Source organism: Rhinatrema bivittatum, chromosome 12 (genome assembly GCF_901001135.1).
Source record: "Rhinatrema bivittatum chromosome 12, aRhiBiv1.1, whole genome shotgun sequence".
Classification (NCBI taxonomy): domain Eukaryota; kingdom Metazoa; phylum Chordata; class Amphibia; order Gymnophiona; family Rhinatrematidae; genus Rhinatrema; species Rhinatrema bivittatum.
In genome coordinates, this window is record NC_042626.1 from 19,099,975 (window position 1) to 19,120,402 (window position 20,428).

Genomic DNA, 20,428 nt, shown 5'->3' on the forward strand with positions numbered 1-20,428 from the left:
CATTTATTCTGGAATTTTTGCAGGACGGCTTGAATAAAGGTTTGGCCCTTAACGCCTTGAAGGTGCAGGTAGCGGCTCTCTCTTGTTTCAAGGCCGAGCTGAACGGAACCTCCCTGTTGACTCATCCGGACATGGCCAGTTTTCTGAAAGGGTTGAGGCACCTTCCACAAGAGATTCCACAAGAGAACTGGCCACCATAGGGGTATGGTGGCCAGTTCTCTTGTGGAATCTTAATCTAGTATTGGAATCTTTGGCAGGGCTCTTCTTTCATCTGCTGCTTGGTCTCTCCTTGTGTTTAATAACCTTGAAATTGGTGTTCCTGGTGGCTATATGCACAGTGTGTCGCATCTCTGAATTGCGGGCATTGTCGTGTCGGGAACCGTTCCTCTGGATGACTGCAGGAGCGTTACAGCTTTGTACCGTTCCATCCTTCTTGCCCCAGGTAGTCTCGGAGTTTCATTTGAATCAGTCCATTTCATTGCCATCCCTAGATAAGCACGAGGACGCGGAGGAATACCACCTCCTCTGTCATTTGAATGTCAGTAGGCTTTTGGTGCGGTATCTGGAAGTTTCAGAACTGGTCCGAAAGACGGGATTGCCCATTTGTCCTTCATGGTAGAAGGAAGAAGGGCGAACCAGCTTCGCGGGCTACCATAGCTCGCTGGATTACGGAGGTGGTCACGGGAGCCTATGTGGAGGTAGAAAAGCCATAACCTTCTCAGGTTAAAGCTCATTCCACCAGGGCTCAGGCAGTCGCATGGGCAGAAGTTAGATTGCTTTCCCCGTGGATATCTGCTAAGTGGTGATGTGGTCCTCCTTGCACACCTTCAGGTTCTATCGCTTGGACGTATAGGCCCAAGAAGACGCAGATTTTGCAAAGGCGGTATTAACCGGAACATGGGCAGCCTTCCACCCTGATTGAGAGTAGCTTTTGTACATCTCATTGGTCCTGAGTCCATCTGGCTACATTCTAGGAAATGGAGAAATTACTTACCTGATAATTTCCTTTTCCTTAGTGTAGACAGATGGACTCAGCATCCCACCCACGGCTGTCCAAGAAGGGTGCCTAGGATTCGCCCGTGGAGTGGATATCGATTCCAAGAGATTACAGGTAAGCCGTCATCCAGGCCCTAGATCAGGGCATCTGTAATCTTACTGGGGTTCAGTGTTTATGTTTGGCTGAGTACAGTTACGGTTATCCATTTTTAATCAAGTTTTTTAATCAAGTTTTTTTCGACAGAATGTCCACAGTGGCTTTTGAAGAGAATACTGAAGGGCAGAGGTCACTGCAAGGTATTTAGGGTGATGTCAACTTTGAAACCTGACTCCCTCTCCATCTGCTGGCAGGGGAGCACAACCCATTGGTCCTGAGTCCATCTGAACTACACTAAGAAAAGCAAAATTATTAGGTAAGTAATTTCTCCATTATAAAGGGTGAGCACTAAGCTTCCCGCTGGGGATTGGGGCTCTCACCATTTAATAAATGCCTGCATCTGTCTTAACCCATTCTCTAGTCTCCACAACATTCGTGCCCGCTCTCTTATCCTATTCTAAGCCTTCCTTCTCTTGCAGTCACACACTCCCCCCCTCCCCCAATCATTGCTCCCTGCACACATGCTTTCAAAATAAAATCCCCGCATTGGTTTTCCCAACCCTTCCCCTGCCCCTATTCCTTCTGGACAGAAGCATAAATGCTGGGGGGGGGGGGGGGGGGGGGAATTTCAATGCAGAAGACTTATCTGGGTCCTCTGCATTTACCCAGGCAAACGCCTTTCAAAACTTCTCTCTTTTTTTTTTTTTTAGGATTCTCCTCTGGCATTTTCAGCCTCTGCCCTCTTCGCGTTCTGCTGGAGGCTCCTCCAGCTCCCGCAGCACTTCTAGCCCTTGCCATGGGCTTGGAAACGGAAAGCTGGGAGCGCGTGAAACGCCTCTACGCCAGCGCCCGCTGTACGTACCGCGGGACGAAGGAGTCCGTCTTCTGCAGGGTGGTGGGGTCCAGTTCGAAGAGGGAAGCGATGTCATTGCCGTGGGGCACAGCCACCAGCCGGTATTTGATCTTCTCTCCTACATTCCTCCTGTGGGTGCGGCTGCTGCCCGCCTGCGCAGGAGACACAAGAGCAGCGGCGTCACGGCACCGGTGAGGGGGCATCTGCACGCTCAGACAAGGTGGTCCTCCAGTGTGGAACGGCCCACCCTCCAAACAAGGGTACAAGGGCCACCATCCCCCCTACGGCCGGACCTTCTAATGGCTCCTACATTAGGGTTACCAGACGTTTCTGATTTGGGGTGGGGGTGGGGTTCTCCAGATTAGAAGCCTTGTCCCGACTGGTCTATGTCCCCAAATCCGTCCCTGAATTCACTGCTCAGACCGGCCAAGAGACCGCAAAAAAAAAAAAAAAAAAAGATGGTTGCTGCCATCTTGTTGAGAACAGAGTCAGAGGTGGAGGACTGAGAGGGAGGTCCTAGGCGCAAGGACTGGAATGGAGCTGCAGTGGAGGCCTGAGGGGCAGATGGGGAATTCCTTTCCCTGCCCTTCTGTGGAGAGCGAGGGGATGGGGGGGTGGAACTGGGAAAGGGAATAAATGTTGGCAGCGTATTGCATTTACTATGATATTTTTTTTTTTTTAATGGGTGGACTATGATGGTTTAACGCGTTCTGTTTAACTGTGGTTTGATATTTATGCTGTAAAAGGCAAGGGGAAAGCAGGGTACGAATGCGGGAACAGAATAAGGACAGAGTCAGCAAGCCACGTGGGATGGCAATGGAAGAAGACCAAAGCTGGCCGATCCGAGATTTGAAGCCACAAGAGGTTAGAGGCACCGCAGCCAGGGCAGGAGGAGCCGGCGCGTCTAGGCCCAGAGGTGGCTGCAGGGGGCAGAAGGGCAGAGGACAGGCCTGAGGCCCGCCAGAGTCAGATGGGAAGCTAGTGGGGCCCCTGCCAGGCCACGAGAGGGGATCACTGTTCTAGTGGGGCCCCTGCCAGGCCACGAGAGGGGATCACTGTTCTAGTGGGGCCCCTGCCAGGCCACGAGAGGGGATCACTGTTCTAGTGGGGCCCCTGCCAGGCCACGAGAGGGGATCACTGTTCTAGTGGGGCCCCTGCCAGGCCACGAGAGGGGATCACCGTTCTTTGACGTGAGGAGTCTTTCTGCAATGGGAGGGTCAGGGGCTGCTGAATGTGACGGAGAGCAGGGTCCTTCCCCTAAGGGGGTGGGGGAAACGTCCCCTGGGTGTTTCCGGGGAGCGTGGAAGAGCGCTGTTCCTGTCCTGGCATCCCAGAGGAAGGAAGCGGCGTGGACTAGAAGCGAGGCGTGAGCACTGGGAGGGGTTTCAGAGGCAGCTTGACACTTTCTCACTGGGGACCTAGCTGCGCCAGCACACTGTGCTTCGGGAACGTCTGCACTTTGATTTTTGGACCATTGTATTTCTCTGGACTTTGAATTTCTAGAATTACTTGAGACTTTGACAGCTTTTTTTTTTTTTTTCCAGTAAACTTTTTTCTGTTTGGCGCATAACTCTTTGTTTATTTTGTGCATTTTGAGCTCTCCTGATGGCCTTGCAGGAGGGATTCAGGTCTCTGCAGGAGAGGAAAGTGTGGGGGTGTGGGGGGTGCACCAGCAGGAGACCCATTGCAGTCGAAGGGGGCCAGAGAGTTGGCAGAAGCAGAAAAGCAGTGTGTGGGGGGGGGGGGGGGGGGGAGGGGGGTCCAGCAGAGGGGGTGAAGCAGACCCCAGAAACTTGCGTGTGGAGCTGGGTAATGGGAAGAGGTTTCTCTAAAGTTAGAGAGCAGCTGTTGGAGGGGGAGGGGATGATGAGGGGAGGGGCCGACGGAACACAAAGAAGGGGGGGGGGGGGAAGAGGTCAGAAGGATGGGGGTGCTGGAATGGGGGCGGCCATGGAATACTCACACTTCCCAGCCTCCCAAACACAGACACCCAACGCTAAGAAACTGCTCACCCTTATTATGTGTCACGGTCAACAGAACCTCACGTGTAGGTGAAGCTCATCCTACGGAGGTGCAGGGCAAATCTGCCAGAGTGGGCTCAAACACCCCCCCCCCCCCCCACCAGATGGGCCCTGGCGGTGTTTGAGATTCCAGGATAGGGCCTGCCCTTAAAATAAACCCGGACTTTAAGAAAACACAGCTTCCCTTCCGGCTCTGTGTGGCACCCTGCGCTGGGCAGTATCTGTGGCAAGCTCCCTACATCCCCCCCCCCTCATCTGAGCGGTGCCCAAGTGCGTTCTGCCACATTCTGATCAGGAAGTGGGGGGGCCATAACTTCAGCAAAGCACTTCCCTCCACCCAGCTCAGCTTCCTGTCCACATTTCACACGTTTTAGGCTCTCGTCTGGCTGCAGTTCACAGAAAGAGAAAACACAACAGACGAGTATTTGGCTGACTGACCCGGAAGGGAAAATACTATCCAGCACTGTCCCCATTTTTTCAGACACCCATGGACAGGAGCAAAGCACCAGTTCCCTCTCCGGCCCTAGGATGAGAGCCACACACCAGTTCCCTCTTTAGCCTTAGGATGAGGGCCACACACCAGTTCCCTCTCCGGCCCTAGGATGAGGGCCACACACCAGTTCCCTCTCCGGCCCTAGGATGAGGGCCACATACCAGTTCCCTCTCCGGCCTTAGGATGAGGGCCACACACCAGTTCCCTCTCCGGCCCTAGGATGAGGGCCACACACCAGTTCCCTCTCCGGCCCTAGGATGAGGGCCACACACCAGTTCCCTCTCTGGCCTTAGGATGAGGGCCACACACCAGTTTCCTCTCCGGCCTTAGGATGAAGGCCACACACCATTTCCCTCTCTGGCCTTAGGATGAGGGCCACACACCAGTTTCCTCTCCGGCCCTAGGATGAGGGCCACACACCGCTCCTTCTCTAGCTGTAGGGTAATGATCTCACAATCTCTCTCTCTTTAGCCATGGGATGGAGGCCATATATTCACCTGGAACTGGAAAGAAGCAGCGATGTAAGTGCTGCGATCATTAGACCCGCCCCCCCGATGACGTCACTAACATCAGACAGTTAAGACAGCCTCAACACCAGGCGTCGCGCAACAAAGGGGCTCTCCCCTTTGTGCACCCCTTCGTGCAAACCTTTGTGTATATGTAAAAATTTATTTTTATGTTTCCTTTGTTAACTAAGCTGTTTCATTGTATTCGACTAAGGAATTTTTTTCCTGCTTTTTCTGTTTCACTGTAAACCGGCATGATTTGCATTTAATGCAAGAATGTCGGTATATAAAAGTTAAAAATAAATAAATAAATAAATATATCACTTCCCTGGTTGGCCCTGTACTGTCTCCCTTTTAGGCCCTGTGGTGGGAGTCACATGTCATCAGAGGCTCTGTTTCTCTCCCTATCTCCCCTGCGATTCATCAGACAAGAGCTGCCTCACTGTTGGGATTCTTTGCTGAGGTTCTCAATTGTCCTTAGCACATAGTTAAGCCCGTGAGCATCAGAAGAAAGGTACAACATTCTGTGCTGTTGCTCTCCAGCTTTTTCTAGTTACTGTGACTCACATCTCAGTAAAAAAAAAAAAAGAGAGAGATGGTGCAGACAGGCAAAGAGACAAGAGACCTCTTTTTTTTCCCTTGGTTCGAGACTAAAATGAAGTTCTGTGCTGAAGTCCATATTCCACGGAGCCCTTGACAGTGCTGTGCGGAGGAACTGGAGTTTCGCTACGTTCTCCTGGCAGCCAAACAGACCCTCCCTTCTCCACCCCCAGCAGTCTCGAGATTTCAGTAAAGTCTAGGCTGCTCCTGATACATCCACGTGTGTGTGGGAAGAGCCCAGGCCAGATTGTGCTGCGTTGCTGTTCGGCGTCTCCCCCCACCCCCCGGGGCCGCTTATCTGAGTCACCTACTGATTCCCCGCTCAGGGGGGTGTGAAGGCTCTTCTAGGGTAAACCTAACACTGGACCCGTTTTTCTGTGCTGGTTTCTGGGAATCTCGCAGCTCTTACGGGGTGCACCCTGTTCATAGGCTTCAATAAAAATATAAAAACATTTTAAAAAGCAAGACATACACAGTGTACAGGACAGGCAGGACAAAAGAAAGAGACTGATTGATTAAAAAAAAAAAAAAAAATAATGCATGCACTCAGAGATTCTCCGCTGGCACAGAGGCTTTACTCACATCCCCAGCTGGGGCTCCGGCTTTGCCTTCCGGGGCATCTCCTTTGTAAGTTGGGTTTTCCTGTGAGTTAAAGCAGAAACAAATCCCAGAGTTGTAACAAGGCACAGAAGGGTGGCAGTGACAGAGACCCTTCTCAGGGTATGTGGGAAGCCCACTCGGGTTTCACGGACTGCGGTGCAGATGCCCACGTCTGTGCCTTTCCCTGAACACTAATGCGCTGCGGGCTTTTTCCGTGGCAGACTGCGCACAGCAACAGACACAGGGCTACGCTGCCCCACCCGCGCGCGGGGCTGCCTTTATCACCCCTCCGAAGTGCGTCAGTTGTTGCACAGGGACCGGGGTTGGCGGTCTCAGAGGGACCCTCAGGGGCCAGCAGGACGGGGGGGGTTGGGGTTCAGATAGCTCGGAGATGGCCCGAGGACTGGCAGTACGGAGACAGGTCAGGGATGCGCAGTATAAGGGCCGAGACTGAAGCCTCACAATGTCCCTTGGCAGTCACTCCCTGCTCCCTGCTCCCAGCTCTGGCCTCACTCCCAAGATGCTAAGCACATCGGACTTGCACAACAAGGGCAATCGCAGCCCTGGAAGGGAAACCAAAGGCCTTATTCAGGAGGCTTTACCTGAAGGGCGAGGGCGCGGGCAGGCACCCCACACCCTGGCACAGAGGAAGACATGAGACAAAGCCTCCCGCCACGATTCACGGCGAGGCGCGGGCACAAGGCCAGCAGCTGGGCTCCTTCCGGGCAACACATTTCAAGGCTGTAGTGACCCACGAGCAGGATACGATAGGGGTGCGCGGGGAAAAGGTTTTCATTTTATTTCGGGCACCGCGTTGGGAGTAAAGTTTGAGCACAAAAAAAACGTGCGCACAACAACATAGAAGCTTTATAAAAATCAGAAAGCCTGCGCGTAAAGTCAATGAAAAACAAACAAAAACAACAAATTTCTGAGGGGGGTTTTTCCATATCATTAATGCAGGGTTTTTTTTTCATAAATGCACATCCCTAGATAAGAGGCACTTTGCATTCAGAAATATTTTATTCTCCTCATCCGCCATGCTTCCCTCCCCCCTCTCTTATTGGCCCTCCCCTTTCACTCATCATTTCTTCCCCTCTCCTCTCCCCAGCACTACCCTTCTCTTCTCCAGCCTATCCCCTCCTCCCATCACTGCTCCTCCCTTCTGCCCCATCCTTTTGTGGCTCCTCCCCCTCTCACCTCTGCTGCCAGGTAGTTGCCCGTGGCAAGGTGTTTGAAGCGGTAGAGGCTGTTCCAGTGGCCAGCGCCCCCTTTGCAGGGATCATGGTGAACGACCTAGAAGGGGAAAAAAAAAAAAAGACAGCGGGAGAAAGGTGAGGGAGAGACCGCACCCAGCTTGTACAGGGGACCTTTGCATTAGTGTGACCCCGAGATCAAAGGACAGCTCGTCTCACTAGACTGAGGCTCGGTGTGACCCCAGGATGAAGGGGCAGTACAGCGTGCCTGGCATCGCCATCACTAAGGCCATCTTCTCCCATTGCTCGCTTCTCCAGCTAAACAGGTCAAAGCGTGTTACGGCACGCTAAAAGTATACATTAGTATACATTAGTATACATTAGTATACAAAAGTATACACAGCGTTTAAGAAAACCGCAGCTGGGTAGCAACTGATTCGTGGCTGTAAACTCACACAAGCTGAGCTGCTCACATTTACAGTTGCATTCTGTGAGTACAGCGTCAGAGGGAGCATCAGTATGCACTGTGAGGAGGGAGGCTGGGTTAAGCAGACTTTATAGTTTAGCGAGGAGAACAGGAGTTCCCAGGGTAATGCTGTCCTTCGGGCAAGTGGCCGGGGGGCCCAAATGACCCAGACGGGTGCTTGGGAAAGCGCAGAGTTCATTTGGAGGGAATTTAGGTATCAGCTCAGGTCGAGCGCGGTTCGGCAGAGCTGTGTTTTTAGGAAGCAGGTAGGTCCGGGCTCTTCTGATATACTTGGTGGTAGGGAGTTTCACAGGGTTGGGACTGCTCCGGGTTAGGCCCTCTTCCTGGTGTTTCCTCGGGGGCCGGGAGGGCCAGCCCAGGCTTGAGGCATTGAGCACAGAGGGCGGGGAGGGGGGTAAGCACTGACAGCGTGAGTGGGCTGCACCAGGTCCTTAGCAGATTCATAAAGGGCGGACAGCGTGCACAGGGACACGCGAGGGTGTGAGCTCTGAATTTCGGCTTAAGTTAGTCAGAAAACCTAGGACTTATCCGACGAAAATCTGGTCAGATAAATGGCTCGGTATTCAGAAACTTGTCAGTTATCCCGTTAAATGCCTTTGAATATTGGCCTCATAATTTATGCAGAAAACATGGTTTATCTGTAGAAATCAGGAGGTCAATATTCAAAAGCCGATGGCTAAACTGGCCAATGGTTAAACTGTCATATTTAAAGACTTCTCCGGCTAAACTCGTTATCCAACTAGAATGTAGCCGGATAAGTCTTTAAATAAGTCGGGGGCATTCCGGAGGTAAGCGGGAGGTGTTTCAGGGAGGAGCGGAGTCAGCTGCATAAGTTAACCTGCTGACTCCGGGTATTATTCAGTGGTGTGACTGCTAGTTAGCTGGATAAGTTTATTCGGCCACTCAGTGACCGAGTAACTTGAGTTAGGGACACAACTTTGTATTCCTAACGTTGTAAACCGCCTAGATCCACTAATGTGTGTATATGCGGTATATAAAAAAAAAAAATGTGTGTATATGCGGTATATAAAAATCAGAAGATCTCCAAATCCTTCTAGTTTACGCCCCTCCAGGCCTGCTAGAGTCAGACACCTCTCCCATTCTAGAAACTATAACTTTACACCTTAACCTTGACTCCCCAGCTATAATCTTGGGCGACTTCAATTTACATGTTGACAAAGTTCCCCTTTCAACGAACTGCGAAGCCTTCCTCACCGCAATGTCCGCAATGGGTTTCAAACAACAAATCAACAAACCCACCCACAAAGGAGGACACACACTCGACCTCTTCTTTACAAATGCCGGCATATCCCAAACAAATCAACCTGACTGTCAACAAGTCCCATGGTCAGACCACTCCTTAATCACCACCAGTTTTTCCCTACCACAACCAGATTTTAAGCCTGACTCAAGACCCGCTTTCCTCTACAGAAAAACATGTAACTCTGAACTCCTCAGCAAAGCTATAGCCCCAGAACTACCATCCATTGATCTTTCTACACCTAATTCCGCTATCCAATCATGGTCCAAAATAACAAAAGAAGTAGCAAACACACTTTGCCCACTGACCACCAAAAAACAGTCTTCAAAGGCATCCAAAAGACAACCCTGGTTCAATGATGAACTGCGAAATCTCAAAAAACTACTTCGGCAGAAAGAAAGAAAATGGCGTAAAGCCCCCTCTCCGGCCTCACTTTCAGACTACAAACGCACACTCCACCAATACAAAATCAGTACACAGAAAACAAAAAGAGACTACTATGCCCGTCAGGTTCATCACATCATCTATGATTCGAAAGCGCTATTCGCCTTCGTTTCCAATCTCACTAAACCCATTACTCCTGATATACCACCTGATCTTTCTCAGACCAAAGCAGACGAACTGGCTCTTCATTTCAGCAAAAAAATCTCTGAACTCCTTAATCAATTGCCATCAACCACTAGCTCTCAAGACAACACATACATTCTCCCTAACAAAGATATCCAACTTAACGCATTCGAACCCATCACTGCCACAGAGATACAATCGGTGCTGAAGAAAATGAAACCTTCAACACACCCGTTTGATCAAATTCCCTCCAAAATGCTACTTCTCATTCCTGATATTATATCAAAATCACTTGCTGAAATTATAAACTGTTCCCTGTCCCAGGGTATCTACCCAGATGAGCTAAAAACAGCTTCAATCAAACCCCTCCTAAAAAAATCGAATCTAAATCCAAATGATCCCAACAACTTTCGCCCTATTTCCAACCTTCCATTCATAGCCAAAATAATGGAGAAATTGGTGAACACTCAACTTTCCAACTACTTGGAAGACCACGGAATTCTGTCTCCAAACCAATATGGCTTTCGAAAAGCTGCAAGCACAGAAACACTACTTCTTTCACTCTCAGACTTCCTCCTCTCCGGAATCGATAAAGGCAAAGCATTTTTACTAATCCTCCTTGACTTCTCGGCGGCCTTTGATACCGTCAACCATTACCTCCTGCTAAAACAACTGGCAAATATTGGAGTGACAGCTACTTCACTAACATGGTTCAAAACCTTCCTGGAAAACAGAGGTTACAGGGTTAAAATACATAATACAGAATCCCAATATCACCCCTCCACCAGAGGGGTGCCACAAGGTTCTTCCCTGTCACCCACCCTATTTAATATATACCTTCTACCACTTTGTCAATTACTCACAAAATTAAACCTGAAACACTTCCTCTTCGCTGACGACGTACAGATTGTGATCCCTTTAAAAGAATCAATCTCGATAACAATGGAATACTGGGACAATTGCCTACTAGAAATCAAACACCTCCTCAACAGCCTAAATTTAGTCCTCAATGCGTCGAAAACGGAATATCTCCTTATAGCACCTGAAAACAACAATACACTTTCAAAGCCTCCAACACTCCTACAAACCACCCATGTAAGAGATCTAGGAGCCTTCTTAGATAATCGTCTTAGCCTCAAACCATTCATTAACAGAACTACCAAAGACTGCTTCCACAAATTACATATCCTGAAAAGAATAAAGCCACTTTTCCACGCGCATGACTTTAGATCAATCCTGCAAGCAATAATCTTCTCCAAACTAGATTATTGCAATTCTCTTCTACTAGGCCTCCCAGCTTCCTACACCAAGCCTCTACAAATGGTACAGAACACAGCAGCCAGAATCCTCACAAACTCTAGAAAAATCGACCACATCTCTCCCATCCTCAAAGACCTTCATTGGTTACCGATCCACTTCAGAATTATGTATAAAACCATCATGATTATCTACAAGAACATCCATCAACACACTCAACTCGACCTACAAATCCCTTTTAAAAAACACACATCAGACAGACCCATCAGGGAACACTACAAAGAATCACTACAGGTTCCACATGCCAAAACCTACCATCATAAATCCTACAGCTCAAGAGCTCTCTCATCAGCAGGTCCAATCCTTTGGAACTCCATCCCACCGGACTTAAGACAAGAACCATGCGCTCCAACTTTTAGGAAAAGACTAAAAACTTGGCTTTTTAAAAAAGCTTTCCCAGATCTGGATTAAATTCCCCACTCTTCATCAGCATAAACACAAAAGTTAGGAACTGTAAAAAAATAAATCCCACTAACTTCACACGCAGTCACACCAAATTTTTATTATACTTCACAACAATATCATATCTGATCATTTTCCTACACACCTATATTTTATATTTTATAATATTATACATATTTATTAATTGATACAGCTGGTTAAAATGCTAATAGTCGTTCTACAATTCCTTCCCTTTCATATCCAAGTTATTTTTCCATGTTTTTTGTAACTTTCTCACATCCAAAATATTGTTATAATATTTGTTAAGTTTCATACTATATTTGTTGTTGTATTGGGAAATGTTCTTTACTTTGTTACTCTCTGTCTTTACTCACATTGTTAATTGTAAACCGGGTTGATGTGATTCAGATCATGAAACTCGGTATAATAAAAATAATAAATAAATAAATAAATAAATAAATAGAAAAATGTCGTGATTCTAACTCACGTTTTGTGCACACAGCTTTTTAGGGGCACAACTTTTATACACACAAATCATATTCTACACACAACGGGCACAAACCCGATTATTTGCAGAAAACATGGTTTGTGCACATAAAATGTGTTTTAAGCGTTCCAAAATTGTCTGCTGCACAGAAAATCTTTTATGGGCACATAAGTCATATTTTATGTGCAGAAAACATGATTTGCTCAAAAGCTGTGCTTTCTGTGCGTAAATCCCCAGTAAAGGGCTCCTGCACCACAGACTCCACGTTCAGCCCCCCCAGACTGGCCCAGGGAACTGTACTCCACCACTGACCAGGAGTTACATTTTGAGCCTTAGCAAAAACACAGGCAGAGTCTTCGCACCCCTCTGCACTAGAGGGTAATAGTTAATGTCTTCATGGGCGTGGGATTTCCATGCGAGGGTGCCAACCAATACGCACAGGTTTCCATGCACGTTTTTCGTGCCCAAAACTCCTTGCCGTATTGGGAGCAAGGTTTGTGCACAAAAAAAACGTGCGTACAACCGCACGGTTAAAATCTGCGCTCTGCTGCATTAAAAGTACCTATACGATTTGCTACTATATGGACTATTCAGAATCATTCCCCAATGTTATTGTGCCCACAGCGATTCTCTTATATAATAAGAGACGCAGTCAACACCCTGCAATAAACTTACCTGATCTACAACTGCACTTGAAGAAGCGCAGAAATGGACACATCTTCTATCAACCCTGTTTCTCTCCTCCCCCACAAAAAAAAAAACACTAAAACATTTTTTTTTTTTAAATCTCTCAGCGGCTGGTCCCCTCCCTCTCTCACCTCCACTTCCCAGAGCGCGTTGGAGCTGGTGGCAGACGTGGCAGACTGGCGGAGCGTGGTGCGCAGGAAGACGTGATGCTTGGCCTTGTACTCATCACAGGTCAGAAACTTCTCCTGCTCAGCGTGAAACAGCCGCACCACATCCCCCTGCAGGGCAAGGAGCAGGCAAGAGAGGCCGTGAGCATGAACCAGAGAAAGAGAGGGGGAAGGGCGGGAGCGTGGTCAGGGCGAGAGACGGGAGTTTGGGGAGACGACAAATCAAGAGGGAGGAAGGGGGCAGGGGACACCAGAACGAGAGAGGAGGGGGGATGGGGGGCGTGAAACACTAGAATGAGGGGGCATGAGATGCCCGAATGAGAGAAAAGGAGGAGGGGGGAGTGACACACCGAGGGAGGGGGGAAGAGAAAAGGAATGGGAGGCATGAAACACCAGAATGACAGGAATTGGGGGGGGGGGGGGTGGAGCATGAGATGCCAGAACCAGGAGAGGAGGGGGGAGAGGGCATGAAACACCAGAACAAGAGAAAGAAGGAGGGAGGGGTGTGAGATACCAGCTTGAGAGGAGGAGGGAGGGGGTGGAGCATGAGACGCTAGAAGTAGAAGAGGAGGTAGGGAGGGGGCATGAGACACTAGGGCAGTGTTTCCCAACCTTCTCCTGGAGGCGCAGCCTAACCAGATGGATATCCATGATGAATATGCATGAGATCGATTTGCATACAGTGGGGACCCAGGATATGCAAATTGGTCTCAAGCTTATTCTTTGTGGCCTCCCAGGCGAGGGGGTGAGAGACACCAGAATGAGAGGACAGGAGGATGGCGCAAGAGAAGGTTTAGTTTCTGTCTTATAAATTGCTCTTCCACCAGGATGCTCAAAGTCATGAAAAGCAGAAATACAAACATGTACAATGAGATGGCAGGAAAAAGCTAATTTCACTTCCGATTATAATACGGATAATTGTTATTATGTAACAAAATGTAAAAAAAAACCCCAAACAGTCACTAACCCACTAACAAAAAATTATAAAACAAAAAACACATGAAACACATCCCACGTCCTCAGAACAAATTACCCACAGACATATTTTCTAATATATGTGTTAGTGACTGTTTTAGTTATTTTTTTTAATTGTATTAAGTAATAAAAGTTATCTATATTAACTTATCATTTGAAGGATTTGTTAATTTTGTGCCATCTTATTATTTATTTGATGGTACTGTATTTTGTTTTTTTTTACAGCAGCATAATTAAATATAATAAAATCACAACACATAAAAATCACTAAATTAAGTATAAGACAACAGTCTGGACAAAGTAATGTACAAGAGAAATTAAATACTGTAAGATCACAATCACCACATATAAACGCAATAGAAATATGCTGTCTGTATCTATTGTATTAGCTTTGATTCTATTTATTTGCTATTGTATGTATCTTATATTATGCTGTGATCCGCTTTGAGCTTTCCAGGAATGAGCAGAATACAAAAGCAAGTTAACTAAATAAATCTATCCATCAAAAAAAAAAAAGCATACAACAATGAAAAAAAGATAAAATCCTTCAGAACAGACAATAAAACACAGTATCAAAACATAAAACATGAGATAAAATAACGCAGAAGAATACGAGTCCATAACCTAAAATACCATTATCTGAAAGTTTGCTTGAGTCCTAAATCTCAAGCAGTCCATTGTGACCCTCGTTTGCTTCCCTAAACGGCCGCGTCACACCAGAACCGGCTCTCGTAGGGTCCCCGGCGACTTCAGCTGAGGGCGACGTGCACAAGATCTCCGCAGACAGGCCGGGATGAAAGATGATAAGGGGGGGTCTCGTAAGCAATCCGGGTCCACTCCATTTAGGGCTTTACCAACCAAACCTAGAGCGTGTAACTGGAACCTAAAGCAGACAGGGAGCCAACTAAAGCTGCTTTATCTTTGGACTAATATTGTCTCACTAATTACTGTTTGATAACACTCAGAGCTGCAGCATTCTGTATCAGCTGTAATTTCCTGGTGCAAGTGGCTGGTGAAACCCCATGTACAGCACATTACAATGGTCCAGACCAGAGATAACAGGAGCCTGCCTTAAAGTTGCCAAGTCTTTCTTATTAAAAAACAAACAAACCCCAGGGCTATAGGTTCCTGTGTCCCGCTTAATGTATAAACCCAGACTTCACGACTGTAGCTATCCCAGACTCCACCATCAGCTTGGAGTCAAACCAGCCTCCCAAAGTGACAGACCTGCTAGCTAAAAGGCAGAGAACAACTTCATTTAGAGTAAAGTGAGCACACAGCGCCGGGCACGGAAGGTTTCCCAAGCCGGATTAGAGAATTTATTTTATACGCACGCATAATGTTCCAACAGGAGGACGATTTTTGGAACTTTTTAGCTGGGAAAACAGGGGCCGTTGAGAAGGGGCCCCTCCCCCCCCTGCGGGTCAAAGCGAACAGTGGGGGTACTTTTACCCCCTACAAAAGATGGGTGGGGTTAGGTCCAGGGAAGGGAAAGTACCTGTGGGTGGGGCTTTCGTTTTGAAAGCCTCATTGCATACTTTCTGCACGGACAAAGCAGATGCAAAATTTACAGGGCCACTAAGCACCCTCGGTGCGTGGCCGGCCTGAAACCCCATGGGGGGGGGGGAGGGGGGGAGGATTCTCTTTGAATAATTAGCTTGCAACCCCAGCAGCCATTCTGGAGTTTGCCCTGATAGTCCCTGAAAAGTAGTGTCGATAAAATAAATGCACAGCTGTTTCGCAGCAGTGTCCAAATGGCTGTAGGAGAATAAACTGAAACGGAATAGTAATACAACGGAGCTAATAAGTAAATATCAAATAAAACAAGGGCCAAAACTGACCCCTGTAGGACCCCACAGTTAAGTAGCCACGGTGTGGATTGAGAGAGAGGAGGGGGGGTGAGATGCTAGAATAAGAGAGAGGGAAGGGGGTAGGAGATGTCAGAATGAGACAGGGGAGGTGACTGCTACAGATCTGCTAGCAGAACCCCCTCACCGCAGTCACACACGCAGAAAACGGACAGGACCCTCACAAAATAAAAGAACAACCACAAACTAGAAACACGCAGACAAAAACTGAACTGGAAACCCTATGAAGCCAAATCCTTCACGCAGTGCAACACAGGAGAATCAGAAACAGAAATACATTTCCTCCTGTGCATTGCAAAAGACAGAGATGTCAGAGAAAATCAAAGACTTCCCACAACAGGATGAGCAGGAAAGACTCTGCATAACCCCCAAAGCGAAACAGCAGCAGCAGCAGTAAAACATGGTGCATCCTGCCACCCCTGTAACCCCTCTTCTCAAGTCGCTACGTTGGCTCCCCATCCGCTTGCAGTTCAAGCTTCTCTTACTCGCCTCTAAATGCATTCACTCTACAGCTTCTCTTTACCTATCTGCTCTTCTCTCCCTATCCCCTTCCTCGTGAACTCCGCTCAATGAGCAAGCTGCTCTTATCTCCTCTGCCACCAATAACGGGCTCCCTGCTTTCCACCTTGCTGTGCCGTACACACCTGGAATAGACTTCCTGAGTCCGTGCGTCATGCTCCCTTTCTGGCCGTATTCAAATCCAGTTTAAATGCTCACCTTTTTGGAGCTGCTTTTTAAATCCTAACCACTTCTGTACAGTAAATGCACTTTAAATAGTCTCGTTTGTCATGCATGTTTGACTTGACTACACTGTAAGCTCCATGGAGCTGGGGCTGTCTCGTTTGTGTTTCTCTACAGTGCTGCGCATGTCTGGTAACACTTTAGAAATAATACCCAATAGTAGTGTTAGTAGTGATAAACTGAACCTCCACTGGAGGCCTCCACCTCAATGCTGGTGAAGAGACTTGCATATTCTGATGATCCCCAGAGCTATGACAGCGGAACATAAGTTCTTGGAAGAGACGCCCTTGCCGAACAGAAGAGTCAGACAAAGAAAGAAGCTCAGCCACTTCAAGTTTGGGTTTATGCTTTTGGTTGGTAAAATGTTCACAGAAAAATGCGTTTGCATGGGCTGGCCTGGTAGCCAGTGCTGTGGGCTGCCATCCAGAGGGACCCAGATCAGGTCTTCTATACCCCTTGTCGGCCAGAGCAGAGGATGCTGCAAAGGTAGCGCTTATGGCCCCTGGGAAAGAGGGAGCTGTGGTCATCAAGAAGGACGACGTCTGGTAGCTGGATTTGGACCCCTGTGATACAGGGCTCCAGAAGGGGTCTTGGTGCATGCTCCTGGTTTCAGGATCATTGCTGCGATGATCAGCGTCTAGGAACAGCAAGGGGGTGGGGAGGGTCTATTGAAATAGGGGAAAACATCCCCAGGAGGCTGCAAAAGGAGGCTCCTGGTACCAAATCTCAGCCGTGGTTCCACCTGATCTGGAAGCCCAGAAGGAGCTTTTTTTTTTTTTTTTTTAACCACTGATTTTCTCCCTTTTTCATTCGTGATAATAAAACACGGATAAATTCCATGGGCAAAATAAAATAAAAACTGAAACTGAAGGTCCCTACCGACATTATACGCCACAGGCCACATCTGGGTATAGTTTCTTGGCTGCAGGAAGCATGTGTAATACCACCCTGAGCTGCCCCTAGCGAACGGATCACTCACCCCTTTCAGGACCTCCTCCATGTAATCCCGGAACTGCATGAAAAGGTTGATCTTCCAGCTGGTGTTGCAGTTAACAGAGTTTACCTGGACAGAGGAAAAGAAGAGATGCAGCGCCATGAGGAGAACGGGGATGGGATGCAGAGGTGGACAGAGACCCCTCCCCCCCCTCCTTCCCAGAATCTCAAGTAAAGGACCTGAAGGGTGAGAGAGGGACAGCGCAGGTAACAAGGGAGAGGTGCATCAGTGCACAGAGCAAGAACACCAAGGGGCAGGCAAAAATACACGTGAACTGCACCAAGCCAAAATACAAAGATCGGAACAATGGGCACAAAAAGTCCACATGTTATGGGGTACCAGCAAGTCGGTGGAAAGTCAATCTGGATTGCAACATTTAAACTGATGCAATAATATTCACCGGTCCACGCAATCATTTAAGCCCCAAATCATATCCTTTTTCATTTTATTACAATTATGCGAGACTATGCATGGTCCGATTTTGAGCAGTTAAGTTGTCTTCCTAAAAAATTATTTATATGTTTCTTCCTGACGCAGGACACTTTCCGAAACATTCAGCTGATGTCGTGGGTATTTTGGGTTTTTTTTTTTAATCTGCAATTACAATTTTTCATAAAACTAGAATACAATTTTGGGGTAAATGATTGAGTGGCCCAGTGAATGTTCATGCAACAGCATTTCTTAATCGCTTTATAGATTAAAAATCGCCCAGTGCATAACCTTAAGTGTTGCAATACAGATTGGCTTCATACTGGCTTGCTGACACCTTAAAACCTTGAGACATTTTGGATGTAAATTTCAAAAGGATTCTCATGCATAAAAGAACTTCTGAAAATTGCTATTTTTATGCGAGTAAGCCCTTGAAAATTTCACTGAATTTTCAAAAGGTTTTATGCGCGTAAATGGGATTTTGAAATTTGCTACAATATATGCTACTTTTATGCATGTAACTCCTTGGCAAATTACCTCATTTTCGTGCATTGTTTGGATATTTGCAATTAAGACTGGTGGGGTTCGTGCATATTTTTAGTCTGTGTTCTTACTTCTGAGCTATTTTGAGGTACACAGAGCTCTTTTTTCCAGTGCTATCAACCCCCAGAGCAACAGTTAATCTAGGAGCAGAATATCAGGTGAGAGAGAGGGACTGTGCAGGTGACACAAGGACAGGTACATCAGTCTCCAAACCTAGAGCAGGTGGGAATGAGGAAATGGGGCGCAAGTTCCATCCCCCTGCCCCATCCCTACCTCCTTGCAGCCAGGGTTGTCACTCAGTTCATAATTGCTGGCATGGAGGGGCTGCCCGGCATTGACTGGGTTCAGGATCACTTTATCCCCCACAACCACCTGGGTCGGGAAACAAAACAAAACAATGAACCACGAGAAGAGGTGAACCGGACCTGATGAGAATCAGATTGTAAAAAGTCATGAGAGAGGCCTGCCTGACGATTCCCATCCGGGGAAGGGCTAATAAGGGTGGTCCTGTGTGACGGAACCCGGGTGAGACCCGATTTGGGGAGTCATGAGAGAGGCCTGCACAATGGCTCCCTGATGTGGGTCTGACGGGGAAGCATCGATAAGACAGGCCCTTGGCCGACGCATCCCGAACAAGACCCAGTCAGGGGGCTGGTGAGAGGACGTCGGTGTTGCTCGTCGGCCACCCCCGGAGTTTCTTGCGCGTCTCTCTCCCGCTCACATTGTCCCCGTTGCTCCTTAGCTTCCAGAAGGGCTGAATGAAGAGCCAGGAGCCCTCGTTGCCCGTGGCGTCCAGCGTCACCCTCATGGCGTTCTTCTCCAGAAGGGCGGGTAGGCGCTTGTTCACTGTCAGATACTTGTTACTCTTCATGTGCAGCAGCTGGAAGAGAGAGGCAGAGGACCCGGTGAGAGAGAGAGAAGATGCTGACAAAAGGAAACTTCCAGGAGCGAGGAAGAGACGGGCCTCGTGACAGAGAGCACCGGAGCCCAGGAATTGGTAGCGATGGAGGGGAAGACCCTGTTACAGAGAGCGTGTGGGGAGTAGCTTACAGGTTAGAGTAGTGAGCTAAGAATTTGGGAAGCCAGGATTCAAATCCCGCTTCTCCCGCTGATGCTTCTAGTGACCTTGGGCAAGAAACTTCAGCCTTCACTGCCTCAGGTACCAACTTAGGTTGTAAAGCCCTCTGGGGAAAGGCACTATTTACGCTTCATGAAATGTAACCCACCGAGCTGAGATTTGAAAAGGTGAGTAATCAACGCCAAAGAAAGAGAGAGAGAGAGGAGATCGAGCTGGGAGAGAAGATACCCCATCACAGACAGAGAAGAGATCCAACTGGGACAGAAAGAGGAGAGCCTGTGAGGGCCGAAGTCCTGCACGCAGAAAGCACAGGCGGACTTCCGCTCTCATCTTCAAGGCCCACTTGTGTGCATAGGTCCGCTTTGAAAATCTGCGGGCACGCTGACGCAGCACATGTGCACACACGCCTACTTCTGTGAGGGCATAAATGCACGTGCGTACGTTTCCGTGCACAGTTTTGAAAATCAACAGTACGTGAGTAGATGGTTTCCCTGCTTCTAACACTGCCCCGCCCCTCCCCCCCCCCCCCCCCCCCCGGCCTAATCCTACCCCGGCAATGCCTCCAGTACAGTGTGGGTAAAAAGTCTGCAATATCTGCCCATGGTCAACTGAAATGGCTTTAAACATTACCTTCCCCATGTATATCACTTTGGCAATTCAAGTAGAAACTGCCACACTACTAAAGTTTCTGGAATATGAATCTGAGAGAGAGGAGAGAGATGCACCCTCCCTGTGAGACAGGAAAGGGAAAGAACCTTACCCTGCTTCTACCTGTGTGGAAATTTAAGTGAAGAGATTTGCTATATCCCACATATTCTTATGTGGCAGGTAAGAGAGGGAGACTAAAGAGGTTAGGGCTGTTCAGCTTGGAGAAGAGACGGCTGAGGGGGGATATGATAGAGGTCTTTAAGATCATGAGAGGTCTAGAACTGGTAAATGTGAATCAGTTATTTATTCTTTCGGATAATAGAAAGAGTAGTGGCGTACTCTATGAAGTTAGCAAGTAGCACATTTAAAACAAACTGGAGAAAATTATTTTTCACTCAATGCACAAGCTCTGGAATTT

General features: G+C 48.0%; 1 protein-coding gene across 1 annotated transcript in view; it reads right to left on the reverse strand.

The window, feature by feature from the left end:
- Positions 1-20,428, reverse strand: part of ITPR3 (inositol 1,4,5-trisphosphate receptor type 3) — a 149,865-nt gene that overhangs the window by 66,419 nt on the left and 63,018 nt on the right. Inside the window, exons 5-11 of the mRNA XM_029572208.1 lie at positions 19,006-19,164; positions 18,558-18,656; positions 17,298-17,381; positions 12,699-12,845; positions 7,364-7,459; positions 6,149-6,208; positions 1,956-2,098 (exon numbers count right to left, since the gene is read on the reverse strand). Of these exons, the coding sequence (XP_029428068.1) occupies positions 1,956-2,098; positions 6,149-6,208; positions 7,364-7,459; positions 12,699-12,845; positions 17,298-17,381; positions 18,558-18,656; positions 19,006-19,164 (788 nt within the window). The remainder of the gene's footprint in view (positions 1-1,955; positions 2,099-6,148; positions 6,209-7,363; positions 7,460-12,698; positions 12,846-17,297; positions 17,382-18,557; positions 18,657-19,005; positions 19,165-20,428) is intronic.